Consider the following 27,971-nt stretch of genomic DNA (forward strand, 5'->3'; position numbering starts at 1 on the left):
TGACAACCTGACTGAAATGTCTTCATGTCCCTCTCTTGCTGGTCTGCCACCAGCAGTCCCTCAAACCATGGCCGGATGTGGCTCCATGACACCCTCCTACGTGCAGGTTTTCAATTAGCTGTTGCTGTGCATATTTACTCATGAGTGTCCACGTATTATGACTTACTTTTGTTTTGTGGTGGTGCTGGGGATCGAATCCATGACTTACTTTTAGAAACACCACAGAGAAAAGGATCGTATCTCTCGCACGCCAAGGCCTTAAAGGCCGTTGCTTGGCAGAGCTGGCTGCTTCAGACTCTTTGAGAAAGAAATCACACAATCCCTCCCATCCTCATTCCTGCTAGCCACGCCCCTGCCACTGAGCCCCAGCCGCAGCCCCTCTACCTTATTTTGAGACCGAGTCTCACTATGTCCCCAGGCTGCTTCCAACCTAAGACCCCTGCCTCAGCCTCCCAGGAGATGGGGCACACACCAGCTGCACAGTCCTTCTGAGGGCATCTTCCTCTCGCTGGGCACAGGGAGCAGACCGCCACGGGAGGGGTACGCAGCCCTTGGGAGCGGGCGGAGATGTCCTTCCAGGGTGAGTGTGCCCTCTGCCACCCTTCCTATCTGAGGCGGGGCTCTGCTCTTGCTGTTCCTAGCACCTAGCAAGTCAGAGGTCTGATGTGTCCTGTGGGCGACGAGCCTCTCTGCGTTGCTCCAGCAGCAGCCTTTGGCTTGCCAGGTCCCTCACCTTGCCCCCGTGTCTATCTGCACCCCCCGTGCTGTCTTGCCATCCTCCGATGCTCCTCGTCTGCCCACTGTGTCCCCTTAACCCCCAAGTGCACAAGCCGCACCTGGCTGCGTGCATCTGTCTGTGGCTTCCCTTCCACCCAGGCGCCAGGCACAGGCCTCTGTCTTGCACGTCCCCACAGCACCAGGGCCTCGCACACTGCGCTGTGCTCGGAGAATGAGGTCCCCATGAGAGCGACTCTGGGGTACATGCAGACCTTCTGCCGCTGCCCAGTTGGGGGAGCCTAAAGGAGCAGTGCTCTGGAGCTGCCCCTCTCATCTCTGCCCCTTCACCATATCCAACCGTTCCCGCCCCGCTCCTCTTGGCCTGCTGACTCTGCTCCTGAGAAGGGCACGGCATGCAGCGGCAGCTGGGGCTCCGAGTCCTCTGGGGAGGTGCTCCATCTCCATGAACTCCTCCTCCCATGCCTGTGAACGCTGGAGCCTTAATGCCGCGGGCCGAAGGCCCATGTCCCCAAACGGCCCAGCCTGCCCTCTTTCACTGACTTTGGGTTGTTTTAGGTGTTAGTGTTTCTCCAGACTAGAACCCTACAGGTGAAAGTGCTTGATTGAAAAGCAACTTTCATGGCCAAACTGCCCTCCAGAAGTAGGGCTCGGTGGGAAGCGCCTCCAGCACGGGAGCCACACCTGCCCTGCAAACACCCCAGCCTCACTCGTGGGAAGAGCCTGGAGAAATGGGGACCAGGTGTCCCAGCTGGGGCTCTCCTGGGCTCGGGAAGCCTGGTGTCCTTGCTTAAAATGTGGCTGGAGATTGAGAGACTCAGGACGCTTGCTCACATCCCAGAGTCTCACCGTCCGTTCCAACCTCATGTATAGTGACAGCAGCCCCCCAAATCAAGGCCCCAGGCCACTTGTCAGGACAGCATAGTGGCCGCTCCCTTGGCTTTGTATGAAACAATGCATTTCATGGTCCAGTGTGGACAGGCCCTCAAGTCCCTCTAGAGGAAGCAGCACCTGCTGCTGGCCACCCGGGGGAGCGCAGCTGCATGGGGCTCCTTTCAGTCCCGCCCTTGGGCGTGCTCCTTACCCTCCCCTTCCTGGAGAGCGGTCTGGTCCCCAACAGCTTCGGGCACCAGCTTGCCATAGGAGTGTTTCTCACTAGAGGCGAACTTCATGGTGTCAAAGTAGACAGACCCATTTGAAGCATAGCTGAAAGACAAAAGAGGAATTCAGGGACCAAGTAGACGCCACAGGACACCAGTCTGAATCCAAGGGCCGCAGAGTCACGAGAGCCAAGGTCCCCTGTGTCTCCTGTTTCCGCCTTCACCGTGGCTGTTGGGAAGACTTGCCAGCTGCGCAGGCTGAGTGGGGGCTCCCGCCCACCACAGAGAGGCCTCGCCACTGCCCAGCAGTATGTCCCTCGGGAACCCGCTACTGGGCGCCACAGCCTGAAGTGACGACACCACCCTGCACAGCATGCCGTCACCTCTCCCCACCTGCACTCCACCACCCGGGGCCATGCCACTCTCTCCAAGAGCCTCCAGGTTATTCCAGGCCTAACAACCTGTCTTCCTTGAAGGGGGTTCGCCCCAATCTCATGGTGGCCTGCAGCAACCTGGGATAAGGGGGAGAGGTGGCCTCTCACGTCAGAGCCAGTGCTGCCGCAGACACAGCTGGGGCCTTGCTCCCCTTTCGGCCAGAACACGCAGCTGGGTGGGGAGGGCAGCCACCCAGGGGCAGGCCCAAGGCCCTCCACAGCCTAGGACACCGAGCACGGCCCACAGGCTCCAGAACCCCGGCTAGCTTCCACTGTGGTTCCTTTGCAGAAAGCCAACTTCAGAAACACGGAAAGTGTCCCTGCAGTGGACACGATGGAGTGCTCATCAGAGCACGGTGGGTAGTGTGTGCACTCAAACCTCAGCTGAGCAACAGGATGCTGGTGACATGCCCCTGCCCCTGGGATTGGACCCCAGGACACACACACTGAAGCGTCCACGAGGAGCCGAAGCCCTGCACACCCACAGCTGCTCTTGGCCAGTGAGCCACAGTCTTAATGGCTGAGCTTTCCAGAAACTTCATCCAGTGGCCCCAGGGCAGGACACTAGGCCTTCCGGGAGGGGCTGGTCAGCGAGACACCTGCTCCTCAGCCCAGGGCTGTGTGGAGCTGCAGGAGGATGGCTGATGGGGCTTCGGGACAGGCTATGTGCCGCCACCACCTGTCCCTTCTGCTTCCTGCCCTGAGCCACCAGGTGCCTGCACAGTTCAACACCTACTGCACAGCAGCCACCGCAGAGCCGGGAACCCACGGCCGTGTGCACAGCAATCCAAGATGGCAGCGGCAGGGCCGGGAGCTCCACGCAGGGCCAAACACCATAGGGGGCGAGTGCCCAGGTGACCCAGGAGCACAAGCTCCCCTGCTCCAGGCCTGGACAGGGGCTGGGCAGCTGCTGCTCTAGAGGGCTGTGCGCTGAGGGAGGGCTCTGTTCTTACCCATAGCCATTGTCAACAATCTTCTGGACAAAGTTCACAATTTCTGGCACATACTCGCTAACCCGGGTCAAGGCGTCGGGAGGCAGAACCTGTGGGTGACAAGGGCAAGTCTCAGCATGTCCCTTCCAAACACCTCAGCCTCCCAGGAACACACTCCATGAACACATCACCTGTCTGTCAAACAGGAAGCCTCGTACAGTCCAGCTGAGGGACAGGCACGCGGGTGGGCCTGCGCCACGAGGGACCCCACTGCACCGACTAGCTGGCTGGGTCACCAGTGTCCCTGCCTCACTACCTTGGCTCTGCGCCAGTGTGAGTCTTCTTCCTTTGTGGTAAAATGGATGGTAGGCCCAGCTCTGGGGACGACTATGGGACCAAGAGAGGCCGCAGACAGCACGGCCTGCTTCTCCCTGCCTGGGCCTGCGGGCCAGACGTCCCTGTGCCCATGGCCCTTCCTCCCCACCAGAGGCCCAGAAGCAGTGACGACCACAACAGGACCTCCTGGCCTTACAGGAGTCTTCCAACCTTCCTAAGAGTTCCCGACTTATTTTCTGGGCCAGGGGACAATAAAGGTGAAAATTCTGGTTAAAAACCGAAAACCAGGGCTAGGGCCGTGGTTCAGCAGCAGAGCGCTTGCCTAGCACTTTCGAGGCCCTGGGTTCTATCCTCAGCCCGTCCTAGAAATAAATAAATAAAATAAAGGTATTGTGTCCGACTACGATATATTAAAAAAAAAAAAAATCCATGAAAACAAAAACGAACAAGCCACTCGTGCCCCCAAGGAAGTATTTCACAGCTGGGCCTGCAAAGTTGAGGACACTGTGGGTCACACGGGCCTCCTGGCTTTACCAAAACAGGGATCTGGAAGCCAGGGCCGCGGCCGAGTGAGGAGCAGACACTCACGTTCAGAGCTTCCATGTCTCTGTGGAACTCCCCTTCCCAGAACTTGGGCAGTTGAGAGAAGATGGAGTTGTCGGCCACCTCGCTGCCACACGTGGAGTCCAGCCAGTCAGAAAGCAAGTCCTTTGCCTGTTCCAGCAACGTCTACAGGAAGGGACAGGAGGGGACAAAACACCCATGCTTGTGCCAGGTCTCAGCAGGCCCATCCAGCATGGTGGTGGGAGCCACGCAATGCCCATAGCGCCCAGCTGGGACCCACGAGTCACCACCTCCTGGCGAGACAGCAGAGCTGTGCCCCATGGCTGTGCCCCATGGCCCAACCACACCCACAGGTCCCTGCACTCAGGAGGGAGACACTTTGTCCTTGGCGGCCCTGGAGGAGTCCAGCTTTGTGGCAGGCTGAGCTGCGCAGTGGCGGCCAGGGTCTCACGGCAGGCAGCCGTCGGTGGAAGTGGAGGCCAAGACGCAGGGTGGAGAGGTGGCCTGGCTGGAGCAAGAACGGGGGACGGTGCCCAGCACAGCAGGAGGGAGGGGCGCAGGGCAGCACAAGGGCCCCGCCCCCAGGCACTGCCTGCCAACAGCTCCTGGCTAGCAACCTTGCAAGAAGCCAGCCAGCAGGTGCCCGTGTGCCTCCCCAGCCCAGCAGGCACCAGGGTGCACAGGTGGCAAAGGCAGGTGTGCACCCAGAGGCAGAGACCCAGGCCTGCCTTCAGTGCAGGACAGGAACCCCAGGAGATGACCTTGAGGAGATGAGCCCCGGCACTCAGGGAGGCACCTGTATCCTGTTCCTAGAACTACCAGACCAGGACCAGGCAAAAATAAAGTCCTTGTCAAGGTCACTACATGCCCAAGGGCAAGCAATCACAAGGAAAGCCATCAGAGACATGCCAGCCTTCAGGCGCCCGCGTCACCAGACCCACGGTGAAAAGAGCAAGTGTCGAATGTTTAGAGAAACAGGGTCACAAGGTGATGTGAAACAGCAGGCCAAAAGAGGCCACCAAGTGGGCCAGGGACTTTCAAAAGGAGAAATAAACCATATTTTTGGAGATGAAGTCTGTTAACTGTTGAGTGTCAACAGGGCGGGTGAGGTAGTTGAAGAGGGAATCGGCGAAAAGGAGGAGAGAACTGAAGGAGTCGCTGAAAGGAACAGAAACCAGAAGGAGAGAGGGAAGACCAGGAGGAGGGGTGGCTGAGAGCTGGGCCTCACACCTGCAGTGTCCCAGAGAGGGAGGGCAGCGAGCAGAAGAGACACAGCAGTCGCCGACGGGAAGCTGAGGCTGACAGGGGGAGGGCCTGGCGGCCTCTCACAGGACCTCAGGGAAAGAGGCCAGAAAGGCGGTTTCTTCACAAGGAGCCAGACAGAAGGGAGGGAAGGTGACATGAAGACTGCCACCGTCCTCCACAGCTGCCAGGCACAGGAGCCAACGCAGCAGGACGAGCCTCGGTGGTGGTCTGAAGAAGCCAGGCTGTGCAGTCAGTGCTCGGGGAACCTGCATCTGACCGGCCCAGGTGAGCTGGCCACAGGTGCTCAGGAAGGGGGTCCAGAGCATGGGAAGGAACGAGGCGCAAGGGCACAGAGAACCCACCCCCAGGTGGCAGCAGCATCGTGTGAGCTCGGAGTGAGCGACGCGCCAGGGTTCTGAGATCCAGGGCTGCGGAAGAAGGGGCAGAGTGGCCACTTGAGTCCTCGTTCAGTCACACACCCACAGAACCATCCCAAAGTGCAGCGCTCAACAGGGGCCTGGAGACGCCAGGCCAGTGCCGGAGGGAGTCGCACAAAGGCCAAAGGAGGCCAAGCTGGGACAGAAGCCTGGGCTGGGGCCTCGGACAAGCCCCGCGCAGACCCAGCCCAAGGCCGGACCTACACCAGGCTCTCCAGCCACCTACTGGTGATGACTCTCCTGCGGCACAGGCCACTCAGGTGGGGGAGAAGGACAGAGGGGGCCTCAGCAGCACACTCCTGGGAAAGGCAGCCTGGGGTCAGGGAGGCAGGGGCTTGCCGGGCCCCCACCTAAGGCCAGCCATCCAGTCGTGGGTCATCGAGGGATGAAGTGGTTCGCAACCCAACCACAGATTCAATGTCCCCCCAATAATCATGTTGAGCTTGGGAACTCTAATTGAAGAGCCTCAAAATACACAGAAGAGGATGAGATGGAGACTCCCGCTTCCAGTCCCACAGGCAGGAGTCTGGGAGGTGCCCTCCATCCTAACAGCAGGCAAGAAGTTGCGGAGGGGAGTGGACAGGAGGCCCGGCTCACCAGGGCAGCGCCGTGACTGGCGAGTCCTGGAGGTGGTTAGCCGATAGTCAACAGCCCCAAGGGGACCCAGTCACAGGGACCCCCACGCTGTTCTAAGTTTCACCTCCAGGAACTTGGCCAAGTTCTCACGGAGGACACGGACAAGGCACTCCTCTGGGCGGAGGGCAGGAAGGGAGCCCTGAGATCCGCCAGCGCTCTCTTCTTAGCTGCCTGCTCTGGTCAGAATGTGTTCCCCAAACGCAGCAGTGCTGGGAGGGGGGCCTACTGGGAGGGCTTAGGTCACAGGGCCCCACTCTCAAGAGTGGGTCAGCATGGACTAGAAAAGGACTGGAGGCAGAGTCTGACCTTGTCTCTCCAACATCCCCTGCTGCCCTCCCACCTTTCCCCAGGGGAAGACGCAGTAAGAGAACCTGCCAGCTCCAGAGCCCCTGACCGTAGGAAATGGCTTACTATTCATTTTAAGTTACCCAGCGTCTGGTGTTCTGTTACAGCAACACAGCACAGCCCAAGACACTGCCCTTCAGAGGACTATTTAACCAGAGTGGAACCTGCCCAGAGAAAGGGAAGTCCCCAGCTCCAGCCAGCTCCAACCGCCCTGCTTTAACAAGCAGAGGAAAATGGAGGTGCACATGAGGTCTGCAGTGCGAGGCACAGCCTCCCTGAACAGAGCCCTGACCCCTCCGCTGGCCACTCCACCGAAGGCGGTTCACAGCAGCTCCTCTCCACGGCTGGACACACAAGAGCAAGGCCTACTGAAAGGCCAAAGCGAGTTTTGTAGAGACCAAGCCAGCATCCAAAGTGGATGTGGCAGGGATGCTGCACGATCAGACAGAAGCTGTGACAGCCAGTCAATATGTGAGGGCCTCCCTGCGGACAGGTAGGCAGCCAGCAAGAGCAGACCTGGGAGACAGAGTCTAGCAGTCCACTTTCAGGACACAGAATTCAGCCTTCAATGTGAAACTCCTGGGGATGTACGCACAGCCTCGAGGGGAAAGGCACGGGCGCCGCTCAGAGCAGCACCACAGCCGCAGTGTGGCGGGTTCAGAGTCCATGCACCTGAGCAGCCCTTGACACACAGGAGGCAGGGACGCAGATGGCCTGGCCAACAGAGACAGAAATTCTTCTGTTATGCATTTTTAAAAAATAAACCAATAGGAGACAGTAAAACCTAGGTGACATCCCAGAAGACTGTGTACCACATTGCACTTGGCCAATGGGGGACTGGGGAACAGTTAGGGCACAGTTCCCCATTGGGAACTGGGGAACGGAGTAGGGCACAGCATACTCTCTGTAACCTCTGAGTGCGCCTGCTGCCCAGATGCCAGATCCTACAAGACCAGCCTGAAGTCTCGCTTCCCTGCACCTCGTGTCTCCCAGTCGATCGCTGGGTCTGGGCAGATGTGTTTCTCACGGACAGATAAGGCGAGCAGAGAGATGGAAGTTCTAAGAAAGAACAACAAAAACGCTAGAGAGGAAAGTGTCCCAGAAAAGAGTGGCTGCGGTGGCGCACACCTGTATTCCAGCTACTGGGAAGCTGAGGCAGGAGGATGGACGTTAAGGCCAGCAGGGGCCACCTGGTGAGACCTTATCTCAAAACAAAACAAAAATGGCTGGGATGTGGCTCGGCGGTGGAGCACCCTGGGTTCCAGCCGAGGTACACAAGACAGTGCTTGGTGGCTCACCACTGAGCAGACAGTGGAGAACACTCTTGCACTGAGGATCTGATGGCAGAAAGTTCCAGAAATGAAAAGCAGAATGAGTGAAGCCTGGAGAGAACAGAGCATCAAGGACTGTGGGACCCCAGAGGAGTGCAATGGTGGTTCACAGCGCTCCCCCCATGCTGCGGACGAGCCCTGCTGCCCGGCTCCTCCCTCACCTCAGGGAAGCAGGTCACCTTTCTTCCCATCCCAGGCAGAGTCATCTGTCCTTGAACACCCACCACAGGAGCCAAGCGATTCAGCCTGGGGAAGGCCCCAGAAGACCTCAGACTGTCCCCCAGATGAACAGGCGAGTTACAGCGCTGACAGAGAAGGTGGGGCGCTGCCCCAAGTCGCCTCTTTAAAGCCCCCTGCTCTCCCCACGGGCAGATTCGCAGCCTCCGGGACGGAAGTCCCTGTCTTCTCCTTTGCTTGCTCAGCAATGCAACTTCTTTTTCCTTTTTCTCAAAACTGTTTCCTAGTGATTGGATTGACATGGGGGATAAGGAGCTTTCAGTAACAGGAGCAGGAGGAGGGGAGAGGGACAGAGGCAGTGCCTGAGTGTGTCCCCAGTCATTGTCAGACTCCAGACCACGGCTCAGGGCACCGGAAGGCACTACACCTGGGCAGCCACTGTCAAAGAGGAAAGTCCTGCAAGCAGCTGGGGGAAGAGGGGTGCTGACAGGAGCCTCCACCAGGAGCCTGCACATGCCAAGCCACCCTCAAAGTGGAGGCTTCCTCATCAAACAGAAGAGCCCAGGCGTCTGCGGCCAGCACCTGCCTTCCAGGAAATGCCGAAAAGCTTCTCAGAGAGAAGCAAATGGTGAAGGTCAGAAACTCGGATCTCCGTGAAGAGGAAGCACATGGAAGCAAGACGAAGTGGAGGTCAAACAGACGGTCATTCTCCAGGGCCTGGTGCAGAGGCAGAGCCTGCTCCACGTGCCCCAGGCCCTGAGGCTGGTCCCTGGGCCACAAATGAAAACAGGCAAGCAAACAAAAGACCCCCAATGGCACTCTTCCTTCCTCCTGAATCTAACAGACCCTTTGTTCAAACTGACACGACTATTCCTGCTTATGTGTGAGGGAACACAAAGAGCGGCCCCTGCGGCCCGCCAGCTCGGCGGGGTCAGGCCGAGGCGGACTCCAGGGCACCAGCTGTACCAGAGAAAACCAAGCTGGGTATGTTAAGGGAAAGAAAACGGAATCACAGAGAGCGTTCAATAAAACTGCAAAAGGGGGCTGGGGTGGTGGCTCAGCAGTAGAGTGCTCACCTAGAACGTGAAAGGCCCTGGGTTCAATCCTCAGCACCACAAAAAAGTAAATAAATAAAATAAAGGTATCGTGTCCAACTATTTCTAAGAAATAAATGTTTTAAAAAAAAATACAAAAGGGCCAGGTGCAGTGGCGCATGCCTGTAATCCTGGTGGCTTCGGAGGTTGAGGCAGGAGGATCGTGAGTTCAAAGCCAACCTCAGCAAAAGCAAGGCACTAACAACTCAGTGAGACCCTATCTCTAAATAAATAAAAAGCAGGGCTGGGGATGTGGCTCAGTGGTCGAGTGCCCCTGAGTTCAATCCCCAGTGCCCCAAACAACAACAACAAACTGTAAAGGCTGAGAAAGAGTAGAAGACAGAACAGGAACAAAGAACAAGAGCAAAAAATAAAAACCAGTAACAAACATGGTAGATATTGATGTCCCTCTGTGTCAGCCATCTCAGAATGCCAACGGTGTCTATCATTTACATCACACACACACACTCTCGCGCGATCTACTGAGCACACACACACACACACAGACACCTATTCATTTGGATGCGGGCATGAACCCACGGCCTTGCATGTGGCTAGGCAGGCAAGTGCTCTTCCAGTGAGCTGCCCCCTAGCCTTGAACGCCAACTGTATAAATGTGCCAGTTAATAGACAAGAGATGTCAGAGTGTGTCACCAAAAGCTTGGTCCTTGTCTCTGACGCCAATTCAATAACCAAGACAAGGTCCTGAGGAAAAGGAAAAAGAAGTTTTATTGCTTAGTTAGAAAAGGAGAAACACAGAGGACTCCTGTCCCAAAGGCTGTGATTCTGCCCATCCACAGGAACAGGGGGTTTATAGAGGTGACTCAGAAAAAATGAGATCGGAAAGGAGAAGGTCAGGGAAAAGAAGATCAGGGAGAAGTTTAAGGAAAAAAGGATTGGGAAAAAGAAAAAAAAATCTGTGTTTCAAAGCCACAAGGGATATAGTCAAAGCATCACGTGAGCCCTGTTCCAAGTAGACCGAAAAACAGTGCCCTGGGTTCAATCCCAGCACTCCAAACCACAAGAACCAGAACCAAAAGTCAGCACCCAGTCACGTGCTGTCAACCAGAAGCCAGTTTAAATATAAAAATGCAAGATTGGGGCTGGGGCTGGGGCTGAGTGGTAGAGCACTTGCCTAGCACGTGTGAAGCACAGGGTTTGACCCTCAGCACCACAATAAAAAAAAAAGAAAAGAAAAGAAAGTTTTAAAAAATGCACAATTAAAGGTGAATGGGCGGGGAGAGATGTGCCAGGCTATCACTAACCAAAAGAAAGCCAGAGTGGCTCTACTAATACAGAGAGGGCACTACCCAGCCACAAGGGGCAGAGACTGTCCACCTACAACAATGTCAAGACACCAGGGTCAAAGCTGAGCCTGCGGGGGCCAGCAGAGGACTCACTCTCGCAGCTGGAGAGCCAGCTGCTCTCTGGAAACAAACGTCAGATCCACCCAGCTGAGCTCCAGGACCCCAGCAACTCAGGGAACGCAGGGCAGCTAGGGATGCCCCCACCCCCCACAGCAGGAAGCACACTCCCAGCTCTCCAGAACATTCCAGAGACAGACCTCATCAGGAACATAAAGTCCACCTTGACAGACTGAAAGGAAGTCCCGCAGGGTAGGTCTCCAACCACCCTGGGATTCACCGGGAGCTGGTGACATAAAGAGCTGGGAAAGGCACCAGGAGTGATCCCGACCCCCGGACTATCTACAAGGTGCAGGGGGAAGTGACGGAGCAGGCGAGGGGAAGCACAGGGGTGGTCTTCAGGAAGCTGCCACCATGGCTGGCCTTCAAAGGACAAAGGGAGGATGGTTACCAGGGGAGGGGACACAAAAAGACTCAGAAGGAAAAATGCAACTCCTCTGACTCACAGCCAAGGAGACAGCTACAGGGAACTGCAAAGCCTCTGCCGGCCTCCCAGGACCAGGGGGTGAAGGTGAGGTGTGAGGAGCTGTGGTCTGCATCTTGGACGTCCCCCCAAGGGCCTGTGTGTGTGTTCGAGGTTTGGTGTCCTGCGGTGGAGCCCTCAGGGGGTCTGGTCTGGAGAGGGACATTAAGTCACTGGTGACTATTGGAGACCCTGGGGCCCTGGCCCTTGCTCTCTGCTTCCTGGATACCATGCGCTGAACAGCTGCCACTGCCACATGCTCACGTGGTGACATGCTGCCTTCCAGACCCCAAGGCCACGGGGCCAATATGGGACTGAAGCCAGAAGGTGAGCCATAAAGCTTCCCTCTGCAGAGTCGGGCCCTGGCCTCTGTCCGCACCACAGAGCCGCCTACCTGGCAGGCACTGCCCACAACTCCACCATCTCACAGGTTCAGCACAGTGACTGCGAACAGTGGGAACCAGGATCGTTTTAAAATGCCACTAAAAATGGCTCCAAATCAGCAGGCACACAGCATCCGTCATGAGGAACTGCTACTAAAACAAGAGCTGAGTCTTGGACCGCAGACTCCATCAAATTTGGGCAAGGGCGTGGGGTGCCGGGCAGTGCTGGCGGGGCTGCAAGGTGGACTGGCACTTGGGAAGGCAGCTTGGCACCTCCTTTCACAACTAGCCGTGCTTCTGCCACATGATCCAGAAAGCACACTCCCTGGCATTTACCCGAAGGAGCTGAAAAACGCCCCAATGAAAACCTGCAGCTTTAATCGGTCATGACTGCAAACGTGAAGCAGCCCAGAGGACCTTCAGATGAGGGCTTCTGGACGGTGGAGTATGGGATGCCCTTCAGAGCCAGAGGGAGGCGAGCCACGGAGCCACAAAGACACGCAGGAAACCTAAATGCACGGCACCAAGTGAAAGAAGCCACGATGTTGTCCAAAAAGACACACTGGTCTGCTCCTCCTGCTGACTCCTGGTGGCTGCTGGATGACCTCAGGATGGGGCTGGCTGCCAAGAGAACCAACCGTGTGAGGAGAGGCTTGGAGTTTCAGCCCCAGCTCCCAACACCAGGAAGGGGAGAAGGCTGAGCAGCCTATGCCAGGTAAGTCCAGAGAGCTCTGGTCACTGAGCACGTGGAGGGCTGGGAGTCAGTGGGCCTGGAGAGGGCCTGGACACTCCAGACTCCTTGCTGCAGGTCTCCCCAGGTACCTCTTCCTCTATGTCCTTTTCATTTCCTTCATTAATAACCACTAAACTTGAGTGAAACGTGGCCGGAGCTCTGGGAGCCACTCTAGCAGACACACAGACCCTGAGGAGGAAACCCTCAATGGAAACCCTGGATCACAGGCCCTTGGTCAGAAGCACAGTGACAACCTACGACTTTGGCATCTGAACTGGGGTCAGCCCTCAACCCACAGGACCTGACATCTCAAGGTCGACAGTGTCAAAACTGAGTTCACTGTAGGACGTCCAGCTGGTGTCCCTGGAGACTGTGGGGGCGGTGGGGGAGGTTGGGGGGGGGGTACAGACACATTTTGGCCACCAGAGGTGCAGTGTCCTGCACAGAGAGGAAAAGCAGGAAAGACGCTTAGTTTTTTCTTATCTCAAATGGAAGCCCGGCTGAGAAGGCACACACTGGACAACCCGCTCTGGGAAAGGCAGAAGCAGGGAGACACCAAACCATCAGCGGTGGCCAGGAGATCAGGGGAGGGAGGGAGGCCCAGGCGGAGCCCAGGTTTCCAGGGCAGCGACAACCTCCTGTGATACTGTGCGGATGGATCCTCGGCATCACATATCCGTCCAAACCCACAGAACACGCACCACCAAGAGTGACCTGATACAACCACATGTGAACACAGGCTCACCCTTGTTAACAAAGGTGGCACCTGGGTGCTAGCGATGGTGGGGGGGGGGGGCACGGGAGTGCGAGGGCACGGGAAGACGGCCTCTCCGTTTCAGTGTGAACCAGAGCAGGTCTACAAAGACAGGACGCGGGCTGGTGACGCAGCTCAGTGGTAGAGTGTCTGCCTCGCATGCACAGGGCCCTGGGTTTAATCCCCAGCACACCCCCCCCCCAAAAAAAAGGAGAAAAGAAAAGCACAGGACATGAAGAAATAAGTGTTAGAACAGGGAGGGACAACTGCCAACAGAGGACCTCCTGCTAACTTCCAGCAATCACCATATCAACAGGCTGAGCTGGCAAAGGAGTCGGCAAAGACACGCCAACAGCTCGGTTCAACAGCTCAGTGACCAGCAGGACTGGCTGGGCAGCACGCCGAGTCCCACCAGCGTGCTGGAGAGAACCTGAGCCCCTTAGCACCTGAGGCCTCCTGCTCAGCACCAGCCCAGGGCAGCAACTAGGTGTCTGAAGAGCAGGAAGGGTGCCGTCTACCTGGAATCAGAACATACTCTAGATAAGTGCTGGGCTTAGCCGGGCACCGAGGGGCCCCAAGGGGCCTGGTGGGGCACGCCGGCGCACACCTGTGATCCCAGTGGCTCAGGAGGCTGAGGTAGGAAGATCGTAGGTTCAAAGCCAGCCTTGGCAAGTAGCCAGACTGTCTCAAAAAATAGAAAGGGCTGGGGATGGGCTCAGTGGTGGAGCACCCCGGGTTCGAGCCCCCCGGGTTCAATCCCAGTACTATAAAACGAAGTACTCAATCAGCCCTGGGCTTTAAAAAGGGCAAAGGGGAAATTAAAACTGTTCAGAAGTAAACGATGTCAAATTTGTGGATGAGGCAAAGACGACACACAGAGGAGAGTCTGTGGCCTTACGTTCTTAAACCAAACCGAGCTCAACCGATAAAAAATGAGACAAAAAGGAGCAGAATAAACGTGAGGAAAAAGGAAGGAGGGGGCAGTGGGAAGGAGGCCAGAGCCATGAGCAGCGGGCGGCGGCAAGGACCCCGGCAGGCCCCGCGCACCCCACAGCGCCTCCAGCAGGAAGCCACCTCCCGCACGGAGCCCTGCAGGGCTGATGGCAGAGCCCAGAGCCCCACAGAGACCCCTGGGAACCACGGTGGGGCCGCAGGTGCCCAGGAAAGGAGAGCTTCCCAGCCAGAGGAGGGCCCATCCCTGCACAGGCATCAAGACCTCGAAGCCCCCGGAAGAAAACACAGAACATCTTCCCCCTCGGTAGGACAGACTTCTTAGACCAGAGCTGTGCTGTGGAAGAGGTGCTCGGCTCCCAGACAGAAAGCAGACGCCAAGGCACAAGTGAGAGGAAGTGCCAGCCACGCAGTCCAACCACGAGGGCCACTCCAGGGGCAGGAGAAGGTGTCAACCCCTCAGAAGACACCACAGCCGGGGAGGGCCACGGGCCAGAAGCACGCTGGCCTCCAGCAGGGGCCGGGACGCAGTCTCAGGGAGGCTGAGGAGGTGTGCTCGAGCCAGCGCTGTCCCCGCTCAGCACTCACTCGACTGGCAAAGGAGGAGTATGGGGACACGCCGACACCCAGGATGGGGTGTGGTGGGAGAAAGGCTTCAGACAGCAGGGAGCAGGCCGCAGGCCGAGGCTGCTGCCTGCAGGGGGCTGCCACAGGGGGCCCGGGGCCTGCACCCAGAGCCCGTGCAGGGGTCCCCAGTCTCACTGCAGTAGCCCGGTGGCTACTGCACCAACACTGTGGTTTATGGGGACGGAACCCCAGCTTTGCTCCTGGGAATCGAACTGTGGGGCATCCTGAGTGGAGGCCATCCCTGTGACAAGGGCCCGTGGGTGCTGAGTCTCTCCTGGGCTTCCCTGAAGGGACAGCTCCCTGTGCTGCTGGGCTTTCCTGGAGGAGGAAAGTACACTCTGCCCAGAGCTCTCCTCCCATGCCTCTGCCCAGCCGGGGGTCCTAGCTGTGTTATGGTGACAAACCTCAGGCGAGAAGACCACTAGATACCAAGTCCTGAGTCCTTCAGAGAACCCAGAGTGTGTGGGCAGTGCTGGGAGCCCTGACAATCACCCAGATACATGTTCAACAACCAGCATCCTCTCAGGTATGTGGCGCTCCAACCCATGGCCCGTGAAAAGATGCTCAGTGTCACCAGTCATTAATGAAATGCAAATCAAACCACAAGAAGAGACCACTGCCCACCCACTGGCATGGCTATTACCAGACAGAACCGCAAGCGCTGGCAAGGCCACGGGCACCTGCGGCTCTCCCACCCTGGGCAGTGGAAACACTATGGTGGGTCCCGGGACATGACACTAGAGTCATCCCAGGGCCGGCAATTCCTCCACTGGCCATATGCACAGCAGAACCAAAAGGAGGGTTTCAAACAGGTATCTGCCCACCTGTGTTCACGGCAGGATCATCCACGTCAGCTGACCACGTCCACTAACAGGCGAGTGGCTACCCGAACGTGGCCACACGCTGGAATGCTGTCGGCCATAAGAAGGAACTCAGACACACGAGGCAACACAGAGGAGACACCCTGCCGGGCGAAGCCCTGACAACACTGTCCAACTCCCCCTACAAGGGGCACAGAGACCCTCAGAAGAGGACGGGGAGCCGAGGCCTGGGAGGGCAGAAGCAGCCTTCAGAGTGGGACAGAGTTCTGGGCTGGGGAGGAGGTGCACAGCAGGAAAGCGTGCCCAGCACCTCTGTGCACTACACAGGATCAGACAAGAAAGGCCGTTACATATTTTACCACATTAAAAAAGATTATTAGTAGGACAACTGCTTTATGCCAAAGTTAATGAGGAGGGTCAAAGAAGGACATTTCATACCGCTTAATGGAATTACACCATCAAGATATAACAATCAGAAATATTTATGCCCCAAACAATGGAGGATCTACATACATCAACAAACCTTTCTCAATTTCAAGAATCAAATAGATCACAATACAATAATATTGAGTGACTTTAACTCTCACTACTGGACAGATCCTTCAAACAAAAACTAAATAAAGAAACTACAGAAATAAGAAATACGATTACTAATTTAAACTTAACAGACATATATAGATCACTTCATCCATCAATGAGTGAATATGCTTTCTTCTTCAGCACACAGATCCTTCTCTAAAACAGACTATATCTTAGGTCACAAAGCAACTCTTAGAAAATACAAAAAAAAACAGAGATGATACCTTGCATTCATCAGATCATAATGGTATGAAAATAGAAATCAACAATAAAATACATCATAGAAGCTACTCTAACACCTTCAGAATAAATAATATGCTATTGAATTACCAATGGATAGCAGAAGAAATCAAGGATGAAATAAAAAAATACTGAGAGATAAATGAGAACACTAATACAACATATCAAAATCTCTGGGACACTATGAAGGCAGTACTAAGAGAAAAGTTCATTGCATTGAGCTCATTCATTAAAAGAAATAGAAAGTCACAAAATACATGACCTAATACTCCATCTCAAAGCCCTAGAAAAAAAAAAACAAATCAACACCAAAAGCAGAAGACAGGAAATGATTAAAATCAGAGCTGAAATCAATGAAACTGAAATAAACAAAAAAAACGATGAAACAAGAAGTTGGTTCTTTGAAAAAATGAAATTGATAAACTCTTAGTCATGCTAACAAAGAGAGACAGAAAACTCAAATTACTAAAATTTGTGATGAAAAAGGAAATATCACAACAGACACTACTGAAATACAAATTATAATCATAAACTATTTTGAAAATTTATACTTTAACAAAATAGAAAATCTTGAAGACATTGACAGATTTCTAGAGACATATGACCTACCCAAATTGAATCAGTAGGACATAGAAAATTTAAACAGATAAACTTCAAGAAATGAAATTGAAGATGCCATCAAAAGCCTTCCAACCAAGAAAAGCCCAGGACCAGATGGACTCTCAGCCGAGTTCTACAAGACCTTCAAAGAAGAACAAACACCAATCCTCCTCAAAGTATTCCATGAAACAGAAAAGGAGGGAGCACTTCCAAACTCATTCTAGGAGGCCAGTATCATCTGCTACCACAACCAAAGACACATCAAGGAAAGAAACTTAAGACCAATCAATATCCCTGATGAACACAGAGGCAAAAATTCTTAATAAAAAGACAGTGCACCGTGATCAAGTGGTTCATCCCAGGGAGGCAAGGTTGGCTCGACATAAGAAATCAATAAACATAATTCACCACATCAATATATTTAAAGATTTTATATATATATATATATATGTGTGTGTGTGTGTGTGTATGTATATTCTCAATAGATGCATAAAAAGCATTTGAGAAAATACAGCATCCATTCACGTTCAAAACACTAGAAAAACTAGGGATAATAGGAACATACCTCAAATTGTAAAAGCTGTATACGCTAAACCCAAGGCCAGCATCATTCTAAATGGGGAAAATTTGAAAGCATTCCCTCTAAAAACTGGAACAAGACAGGGATTTTTTTTTTTTTTTTTTCACCACTTCTACTCAACATAGTCCTGGAAACTCTAGCCAGAGTAATTAGATAGAAGAAAGAAATTAAAGGAATACAAATAGGAAAAGAATTCAAACTATCCCTATTTGCTGATGACATGATTCTATATTTAGAAAACTCAAAAAAACTTCACCAGAAAACTTCTAGAACGAATCCATCAAAGTAGCAGGATATAAAATTGACACCCATGAATCAATTGTGTCCCTATACATCAGTGACAAATCAACTGAAAGAGAGATTTAGGAAAACTATCCCATTCACAATAGCCTCAAAGAAAATAAAATATCTGGGAATCAATCTAACAAGAGGTGAAAGACCTCTACACTGAAAACTACAGAACACTAAAAAAAGACATTGAAGAAGATCTTAGGAGGTGAAAAGATCTCCCATGTTCTTGGATAGGCAGAATTGACACTGTCAAATGGTCATGATACCGAAAGCGCTATACAGATTAACGCAATGCTTATTAAGGTCCTGATGATGTTCTTCATAGAAATAGAAAAAGCAGTCACAAAATTAATTCGGAAAAATAAGAGGTTTAAAATAGCCAAGGCAATCCTTAGCAAGAAGAGTGAAGTAAGGGCATCGCAATACCAGACCTTAAACCATGCTACTGAGCAACAGTAAGAAAAACGGCACCAAAACAGACACAAAGACCAATGGTGAGAAGAGAAGACAGAGGCACACCCACATAGATACGGTCACCACATCCTAGACAAAGTGCCATGAACATATGTTGGGGGCTTTGGCTGTGGCTCAGAGGAAGAGCGCTCGCCTAGCACGCGTGAGGCACTGGGTTCAATCCTCAGCACCACATAAAAATCAATAAAATAAATGTATAAAAAGTACAATAACATTGTTTAAAATATATATATATATATATGTTGGAGAAAAGATAAGCCTCTTCAACAAATGGTGCTGGGAGAACTGGAAATCCCTATGTAGCAAAATGAAATTAGACTCCTCTATCTCACCCTGCACAAAACTCAACTCAAAGTGGATCAAGGACCTTGGCATCACATCAGACATTCTGCGCCTACCAGAAGAAAAAGTAGGCCCAAATCTCCATCATGTCAGCTTAGGAACCAAATTCCTCAGTGAGACCCCTAAAGGGCAAGAAGTACAATCAAGAATCAATAAATGAGGCTGGGGTTATAGCTCAGTTGGCAGAGCGCTTGCCTGGCACGTGTGAGGCACTGAGTTCGATCCACAACACCACATAAAAATTAAATAAAGGTATTGTGTCCATCTACTATAAAAATATTTCTTTAAAAAAGGAATAAATGGGATGGCATAAAACTAAAAAGCTTCTTCACAGCAAAGAAAACAATCAAGAACAGGAAGAGACAGTCTACAGAATGGGAGACAATCTTTGCCACCTGGATCTCAGATAGAACATTAATCTCTAGGATATATAAAGAACTCAAAAAACTTAACACCAGAAAATAAAAAACAAATACCCCAACCGATAAATGGGCAAAGGAACTAAACAGGCACTTCACAGAAGAAATTCGATTGGTCAACAAATATATGAAAAAAATGTTCAACATGTCTAGGAATTAGAGAAATGACAATTAAAACTACAGAGATTCCATCTCATCTCAGTCAGAACAGCGATTATCAAGAACACAAGTAACAGTAAATGTTGGCAAGTGTGGGGGAAAGGCACACTGATACACTGCTTGGTGGGATGGCAAACTGGAAAGCTGTATGGAGATTCCTCAGAAAACCTGGAATGGATCACCTTTTGACTCAGCTACCCCTCTCCTTGGCTTATACCCAAAGGATTTAAATCAGCATATTATAGTCATGCAGCCAAACGAATGCTTATAGCAGCTCAATTCACAATAGCTAAGCTACGGAACCAACCTAGGTGCCCTTCAACAGATGAATGGGTAAAAAACCCCCACATAATGGAATACTACTCAGCCATAAGGAAGAATGAACTTATGGCATTTGCCAGTAAACGGGTGGAACTAGAGACATCATGCTAAGTGAAATAAGCCAATCCCCCAAAACCCCAAAGGACTAATGTCTTCTCTGATATGCGGATGCTAACTCACAGTAAGTGGTGGTGGGGCAGGGATAGAAGTTCACTGAACCGGACGAAGGGGAATGAAGGGCAGGGGCTGGGACCAGGAAAGGCAGCAGAATGAATCCAACATCACTTTTCTATGTTCTTGCATGAACTCACGACCAGTGAAACTCCACATCACGCACCACACACGAATGGGAAGTCTCACTCCACGTATATATCCATGTCAAAACATACCCTACTGTCATGTGCAACTGGAAAGAACTAAAAAAAAGGCTCTGTGGTAGCGTTGTTGGTAACAGGGAAACCTGAAGCCTGGGCCAGCAGCTCAGCCCAGCAGCACTGGAGGCGTGAAAGTGACCATGTGGGTCCACCTCAGAGACAGGACTTCAGGGAAGCCCGTGGCTGGAAGGTGATGCACACAGGATCCATTTTCATGAAGCTCAGCCAGGCAATCTGTGGGAACTCAGCAGGAGCAAACTACAAAGAAAACTGGGGGAGAATGGCCGACTCGGACTTCAGGCCACAGGTCTCCGAGGCAGGGGCACAGGAGTCAGTAGTGAGGGTCGGCAAGGCTGTGGTCTGGAGCCGGGGTGGGCTCTTGCCAGAGCCTCTCTGGTACTGCTGCCCGCCCTGGCCAGGCCCGGCTTGTTTCTCATTCCCAGAGCTATGGTGGCCAGCAGAGGGCGCTGGCAGCGAGAAGGGAGGGACAGGAGCAAAGTGGGCACCCTGTATGTCCACTGCCCTCACTCCTGTCTGAAGGGGGTCTTCCCAGCAACAGCAGCAGACCTGCCCAGTGCCAAGGCCGGTCCCATAGGTTCTCACCCACAGAACCCTGGCCCTGGGAAGGACACTGGACAACCATGGGATGATCCCCAAAGAAGGCCACTCCCCTGTGTTCCCAGTGGGCATGGTGGGAGCAAGTGTCCGAGGAGAAGCAGGGTGGGACTCACATGGATCCCGGGCTTGCTCCAGTGGCTCTCTGCTCGGCACCTAGGAGATGGGGCTGGAGGGCGTGAGATGGGGCTGGAGGGCGTGGGATGGGGAGCACCAACTCAGCCACCCAAGAGCAAGGCCACTAGTCAGGGGCCCAGGCATCTGACTCTAAAACGCAGACTGGTCCCCTGCTGCTAAGAGCCAAGTATATGATGCATGGCATTTTTGGTCGAAAGGCGCCAGCTAGCCATTGAGATGATATGATTATGTTAAGATTTGCATTCATATGGATATTGGACTCCTGCTGTTCACCTAGGCCGGCTACAGGACTCCTGGAGAGTTCCCATTGGTTGGGGAAGTACAGTAGGAGGGAGTTCAGGGGGAGGAGCGCTCTCTGCGGTCCGGGAGGAGGCCGCGTGGGTGGATCGAAAATCTTCCCGGGCGCGTACCGCGCGTACCGGACATTGGCGGCAGTTTCAAAAAATAAAGTTTGTTCCTGCTTGAGTGGCTCGTGATTTTGTGCCCAGCCAGACTGCGGCACCCTGCAGAGCATCTTACGCACAGAGTTGGCAGGGACCCCGGAAGTGCTCACCTCCGCGCGGCTGTTGATCTCCTCTTCAGAGAGGCCGGCGAGCACGGCCTGGTCAAGTGGCCCTGTGGCCACCTCCACTGTGTGTTGGATTCGCTCAAGCATCTGCCTCTTGCCAGGATCTGTGGTCTCACTTAACTTTACTGAAAATGGCTACAGAAAAAGGGGCATATCAACCTTGGTGGATACCACACTGAAACCTGTGCTCACAGAGCTGACTCAAGGCAGAGAAGACCAGTGTTTCTCACTGGCCCAAGGTGATCGAGAAATCTGCACCCTAGCTCTTCCCCAAGCAGTGGGCCCAGAGGCCTGTGTCCTCAGCTGAGGCAGTCCTGCGCTGGCCCTCCTCACACAGGACTGGGTGGGACCCTTCACTGCTCTGTGTCTCGGTGGCCACCTGTAAAATGGGGCTGAGAGCAATACTTCTAGGCTGCTGGGGGCTAAACGAGAGTATATGCAGAGCCCTGAGAAGCAGCAGCCATTTCCATCTCAAAGGCCACTGCGGCCCAGCAGGCCCCAGTCCTGTTAGCCTGACAGCGAGACCCCAATTCATGCCTTCATTTCCTTTCAGAGATAAAATGCCACAGACATGCCAGTAATATCACTCTAATTACTAGGGATTCCTGGGAGTTATTAAAGCAAATAAAATGACTTTCTCTTACATATCTTGTCATATTATGTAATACAATACAGAACTGCGTTTACAATATGCTTATTCAGAATTAGATTATCAAGTTGGAGAAAACGCATTTCAATCGTTCTGAAGATTCGCAGTATCGTGGATACAACAGATCTCAAGCCAGCACAACTTCTGCACTTGGGCAGAGGCAGCAGACTGGTCACGACCTCAGCTTTGTAACTGGACAGTAATGCTGCTGGGTCTTCTCAGGAGCAAGTGTGGTCAGTGGCACTGTGATGCCTCAGGTTCTCCTGGAAGCAGAAGGAAGGCCACCTACCCTGCACTCCGTCCCCATGCATCTGTCCTGCTCACTTTCCCGTAGGCCAGAAGCCACACGTGCCGAGACTCTAGTACCCCTGACAAAATGGCTTATGCACTGCTCTGTGGAGACAGACTGCACTTTGGGGACAATGACCTACAGAGGGCCCTAGTGCCATAAGCAGGAGGCAGGGCAACATCTAGAGCAGAAGAGGGCTCACCTTCAGAGCAGCACGAATATCCTCCAGGAGCTGGGTGGCTGGTGGTTTCTGCTCCCGATACTGTGCAAACAAGTGATTCTGCCGGGCCCTCCTGATGATCTGCAGCGGGAGACAGGGTGTGCTCAGAGCCCACTCCCATCCGTGCAGCAGGCTGCCCCCTCACTGAGCAGGTGTAAATGGTGGGTAAGCACCCTGGGACCCCAACACCACCCTCAATCTGCTACTTGCTGAGCGGAAGAGGTGAACTTCCTGATGCCTGAGAAACAGGTGCTGGGTCCCACTTCCTCCAGAGCCAGATACAGAGCAGGATCCCTTCTCAGAGCACCAGGGACACAAACTCAACCTGGCCCCTGAACATGCTGGGTTCTAGTGGCATCTACACCTACGTAAGTGTCCACACATCTGCATAAGCTAGTACCAAACCATTGAGGGGACTCAAGTAGGTGCATTTAGTCACGCCTAAGCTAGCTCAAACCTACACCATGCTACTTACGGATCAGAGTCCTGTGAGTATGAGTGATCTGGAACACTCCCCTACCTTGTCATCAATGTCTGTGATGTTCATGCAGTAGAAGACGTCGTACTGAAAGTAATCCTTTAACACTCTTCTCAGGATGTCGAAAGAGATGTAGGACCTGAACAGTGAACACACAAGCTTCCATCAGCACATGCTGTATGTTAGCCGGGCACTACAGGAGCATGCACAGGCTAAGCGGCCCTGAACTGATAATCCAAAATGCCCCCAAACCCAAAGTCCTCGTGATGTGCGCCTAATGATGCCATGAAGGAAAAGCCCACACCATTAAACTTTGCTTCACGCACAAAACTGCAAAAACTATTACCTTCAAGTTATATGTATAAGGTGTACATGAAACAAACAAATGTCTTGCTTCGACTTGGGTCCTATCCCCAAGATAGCTCACGACATACACGCAAATACTCCAAAATCCGAAATAAAACATGCTTCTGGCTCCAAGCACCAGAAAGGGAAATTTGACCTGTGTAAGTAAAAGGATTCTGTGGCCTCTACCCTAACAGCCACGAACTCTCCTCAAGCCACACCTGTGGACAGACAGGTCAGGGTCTCAGGCAACTTGGCCTCAGGTCTGAGAGCCATGGAAACTCTGCACAGGGGACCTGCAGAGCTGGAGGGATAAGGAAAGCATGATGGGGGTGTTGGAGTGGAGTCCAGGACAGCAACCAGGCTGGGGACACTGGCCTCTGGGTCAGCCCTAACCTTCCTGCAGCAAGGTGGATCACCAGCGGCACTGGACCTTACCTGGCATGCCCCATGTGCGATGCATCATAGACAGTGGGCCCACAGCAGTACCAGGTCACTTTTTTCCCATCTTGAGGTATGAACACGTCCTTGTTAGAAGTGAAGGAGAGCCGTCACAAGAGATCCCAGAAGCTGCGCAGGAGCACCCAGAGTTCAACACGCATCCCCCCGCTGCCTTTGTTCTGCACAAGCACTATTTTATTGGATTAAAAAGGCTACAGTAGTCTGGTGGGAGCCGTAGAATCCACGGCAGCCCCGCTCACTGTCCACTGATGGAGACGGCTAGAGCCCCTTTCCCCTGGGGTCCTGTCCCGCTCTGGAGTGTGCATCCTTTGTGGGAGTGCTACTTGTGCAACAAAGGCAGCGAGCATCTGGGCCTGAGCAGGTGCTCGTAGCCCCCCACCTGCTCCAGGCACAGCCTCAGGGGTCTGGCTTCTGCTTTCTTCTTCAGAAAAGTCACTGAGGCCAAGAGCAGCAGCCTGGGCCCTAGAGCAAGCCTAGGGTCTTGTCTGGCCAGGGTCTGTCCCTCCCTGAACGCCTGGCTTGCAGGCCAGACCATCCCAACACCCCAAAAGCTTTTGGGGGACATCAGGACCAATGAGTTCCATAACAAGACTGTGGGCTGGGCTGCGCAGCCCCTGTCCCTGCCCGCTAAGCATGCTTGCTGATCAAAATCCCAACCTTTTTTGAACACCCCAACCACAGCCTGGGCAGCACTGCTGGGTCAGCTTTAGCCCTACCTTCTCCTCCAAGCCTCGGGCTCCCAGCACCTGGCAGGCAGTTTGCCCCCTTCCTGCTCTGCTCGAGCAACACCCGCTGCAACCCTGGGCTCTGAAGGCATACCAGCTCTGGCCTGGCTGTGAATGACCTCAAGCACTTGTGCCTACTCAGGGTAGCCCACACCCAGAAGCCAGTGGGCAGGCTTCCACAGTCACAGCTCTGCCCCCAGGTTACACCAGCCACAGCACAGGAAGTAACCAAAGAGGCTGAACTCTGGAGCCCTGCGTGGTGAACAGGAAAGTTTCCCTTTACTGCGACACAGGGATCCCAGCCACGTGCGCACGCGTGCGCGCGCACGCACACACACACACCACCTGACCCCTCTTTACCTTGTTCCGGGTGAGGCTGTTGTATAGACGGAGCTTACAGGGCTCAGTCCCAGCTGGAGGAGACCACTTAGGCTGCACTCGCCGGCCTTTACCTGGGTGGCAGAAGAGCAGACAGATCACACAGCAGCACCCAAAAACACAGGTCGCCCTACACCTCGAGACCTAATTTGGACCACAAAACTGTGATTTTCAATGAAACAACACTAAGCAATGCAAACCTTCTTGGGTTTGTTCCCATCCTGCATGAGTCTCAATGACAACAGAGCCCAGTGTGAGTCTAGAATGCCGCATGTCCTGCTGTTCACCACATAAGCTGCTGTCCACAGCCCATGGGTCAGCTGCCTGACCGTCCATGGGCTACACTGTTGCCACCTAGACTGTCCCCGTCTCCCAGGATCCCTCATCTGGGCAAAAGGAAAGTTGATGGATGCTACCTATCCTCAGCCTCTCCTGAGGCCATGACAGGTCAGGGGGAGAAGGGCCTCCAGCTCCTCTGCAGCTCTGTGCTTGAGCAGTGAGTGGTTAGTTGCCAGCATGCTCCAACCTCGGACACAGCCTGTGCCCCACCCCACCCCCAGGCTGGCCCTCGCTGGCCCTGCTGGTCCCCACAGTCCCTTTCTGCCAGGCAGTCAGTGTTCTCCTGCCTGCTCCTGCCACCATGTGGCACAGCCCACCCTGGTGTGTGCCCTGGGTCTGGGGCCCTTCCCCCTGAGGCAGATGGCTTCCTCGCTGTGTGGGCATGAGGACCTGAGGAGGTGCCCTGGGTAGCTGACCACTTTCTAACCACCCAGGGCTGGCTTGGCGCCTGCTCTGCAGCATCCGCCCCCTCCTCGGGAAGTCCCGCTTTCCTCCTCAGCCCTCCCAGAGCCGGGCTCTGTGGAGCTCTCCTGTGCCCACCTGTGCCCAGGCAGGACCTTGCTCCCGCTGGCCTCTGCTGAGCTGCAGAGAAGACCCTCAGGATGGAGGTCACAGTCTACCCTTCTAGGCTGCACTGGTGACTCATCCCCTGCCCCTCGGCCTCCTAGGTGAGTTTGTCTTGGGAAGGGGGTGCCTCTGCTCACAGGAAGAGCCTTCACAGGCCCCGCACAAGTGTCAAATGTTGGCATTTCCAGGTCCCCGCCCTTGCCAGGGCCACTCAGCTGAGATGGAGGACTGGTAACCAGCAGGCTGAGGGGCGGGAGGCGGCACACCATGGAGAGGTGGTGCGAGGCCACAGAGGACGGCGCTAAGCAGGAGGTCCTTGCCAGCTGACCCGCGACACTGTCACAGCTGGCCACAGATTCCTATCATGGGACGTCCCCGACCCTTAATCAAGCATCGAGGCTCACTGAGGTCAATGCATCAAATGCCCTGGAAGGAAAATCTCAGGTTTCAAGGACGTTTGGCAGAAACAAATTCAGACTTGCAGAAGGGAAAGACTGGGAGGCGTGACACTACAGCCTGTTTTTCACAACTCTCCCTTCGCCCAGGTCAGCGGGCTCCCATTCAGCGAGAGTCTTGGACTTCTGACCACTGCCCCACACCTGGTGGTCCTCATCAGCGTCCTCCCGAGGAAGCTGTCAGCCTCTGTCCGGGTTCTCTCTGTGACAGTGAACATGCTCCACTCACCCCAGACAGCACCAGTCCCACCTGGCCAGGCACTGTCTGGGGAACACTGCCCCAACCTGGCAGAAACCGCCTTGGAAATGGGACCCGGGGAGACTGAAGGGCAGGAAGCCTCCAGGAAGCACTATGCCCCGGGCAGGAGCTGGCACTGGCAGAAGGCCCGGCAAGGAGCCACCGAGAGAAACCATCCTGAGGTAGAGGGTTAGTCACCTCAGGGGGAGAGCCCAAAGCTGAACTTGCATCTTCCTAAGGAGGCCTCGCTGCCACTAGACCTGGGCCCTTCTTCAGTGAAGCCTAGGCGTGACCCCCAGGGGGCTGGGAGAGGTGGGGGCTGCATGAGAGAGCCCAGCTCCGAGGGAGGGCTCATCCAGCAAATTCTACACCCTGGGACCGGACTGGCCTCTGTGCTGGAGCCACAGAGAGGAGGCTGAGGAGGTGGGAAGTGGGCAGGACGGGCTGCAATGGAGACTTTCGGAGTCTGAGAGGACCCTCCAGCTGCTGAGGCCCTCAGCCCTGGGGAGAAGCTGGGGGAGGTGCCTCGAAAGCCAGATGTGGGCACGTTTAAAGCACGGAATGGCCCATAGGGGACTGGCTTATGAGTGTGCTGGGAGGGAAGGTGGGTGACAGGGAGCAGGGTCGGAAGGAGGGAGAACACCATCCAGGGCAGAACATCAGAAGAGTCCGGGATGGGCAGCTGCTCTGGTTCTCACAGCTGGTCTCCCAGGAGTCTGAGGCCTGCCCCAAACCACTGGACAGCAAGTGGCAGCCCTCAGTTCCAGCGCCACCTCTGCCTCCAGCCCTGGCTCACGGCATGCTCTGCACAAGGGTGGGCCGACCTAACGCACATCCTTCCTGGGCTCCAGAGAGCCTCACAGGCAGTCTCCGTCGACACAGAGGCAGGACAATCCTGTGAGCGCTGTCCACGGTCCACCCTCCACTCACCCAAGTCCCTCCTGGAGCAGCCTCACTGGGCAGGGTGCAGGTCTGCAGTGAGCCGCCTGCCCTCAGAAGGTCATAAGGCCTGGAGGAGCACAGCCCTCCTCTCCTCCAGCTGGCCAGGGTGTGCTGGCAAGGCCTGCCCTCCCGGGGGGCAGATCCTCCCGTCTCACCCCCTCCAGGCTATGCTTTAGAAGCTGGGGCAGAGCAGCGTAACCCGCCCGAGTTCTGTGGAAGGGAACCTGATGCACCATGCCGGGCACACCTGCTGTAGCGACCCACACAGTAATTCCTCCCTCCCTGTGACAGGAGGGTGTTAGCAGCAGGATTATGCAGAAAACCAAAGCAAACCCCTACCCTTGGTGACTTGGCACTCCTCGGCCCCATGTGAAACTGGGACCTAGCAGAGGCCCAGAGGCATGTTCCCAATCCCCCATCCCAAGTCTGGAAACCCCCAGAGCTGCCAGTGGGGCCACGGAAGGTAGCACTCAGCCTGCCCTACAGGAAGGAGGGTGCACGCACAAAGCCCCGGGGAAGCCAGGCGCTCAGGGCCTCAAGGCAGCTATGGAAGGGGGCACCTCGGCTTCCCAGAGAGCCCCAAGCCACCCAGGAACCTGAGCCCCGAGACTCTCGGCAGCGTTTCTCCCAAGATAACTGCAGTGGCACCGGGGGGGGGGGGG

The 27,971-nt window shown here is 54.4% G+C and overlaps 1 protein-coding gene across 3 annotated transcripts in view; it reads right to left on the reverse strand.

The window, feature by feature from the left end:
• Cars1 (cysteinyl-tRNA synthetase 1) overlaps window positions 1–27,971 on the reverse strand; it is a 54,550-nt gene that overhangs the window by 16,287 nt on the left and 10,292 nt on the right. For 2 of the 3 annotated variants that reach the window (XM_046444895.1, XM_046444894.1), the window contains 8 exons: window positions 24,751–24,842; window positions 23,642–23,730; window positions 22,901–22,997; window positions 22,363–22,461; window positions 21,208–21,357; window positions 4,126–4,266; window positions 3,223–3,311; window positions 1,820–1,941 (listed from right to left, as the gene is read on the reverse strand). In XM_046444895.1, the coding sequence (XP_046300851.1) occupies window positions 1,820–1,941; window positions 3,223–3,311; window positions 4,126–4,266; window positions 21,208–21,357; window positions 22,363–22,461; window positions 22,901–22,997; window positions 23,642–23,730; window positions 24,751–24,842 (879 nt within the window). Of the gene's footprint in view, window positions 1–1,819; window positions 1,942–3,222; window positions 3,312–4,125; window positions 4,267–21,207; window positions 21,358–22,362; window positions 22,462–22,900; window positions 22,998–23,641; window positions 23,774–24,750; window positions 24,843–27,971 lie in introns of those variants that run through there. The other variant, XM_046444896.2, reaches the window with a different exon arrangement.

The sequence above is a fragment of the Marmota monax genome, unplaced genomic scaffold, assembly GCF_021218885.2.
Source record: "Marmota monax isolate L192 unplaced genomic scaffold, Marmota_monax_Labrador192_F-V1.1 WCK01_AAM20220418_F8-fsc00038, whole genome shotgun sequence".
NCBI classification, from domain to species: domain Eukaryota; kingdom Metazoa; phylum Chordata; class Mammalia; order Rodentia; family Sciuridae; genus Marmota; species Marmota monax.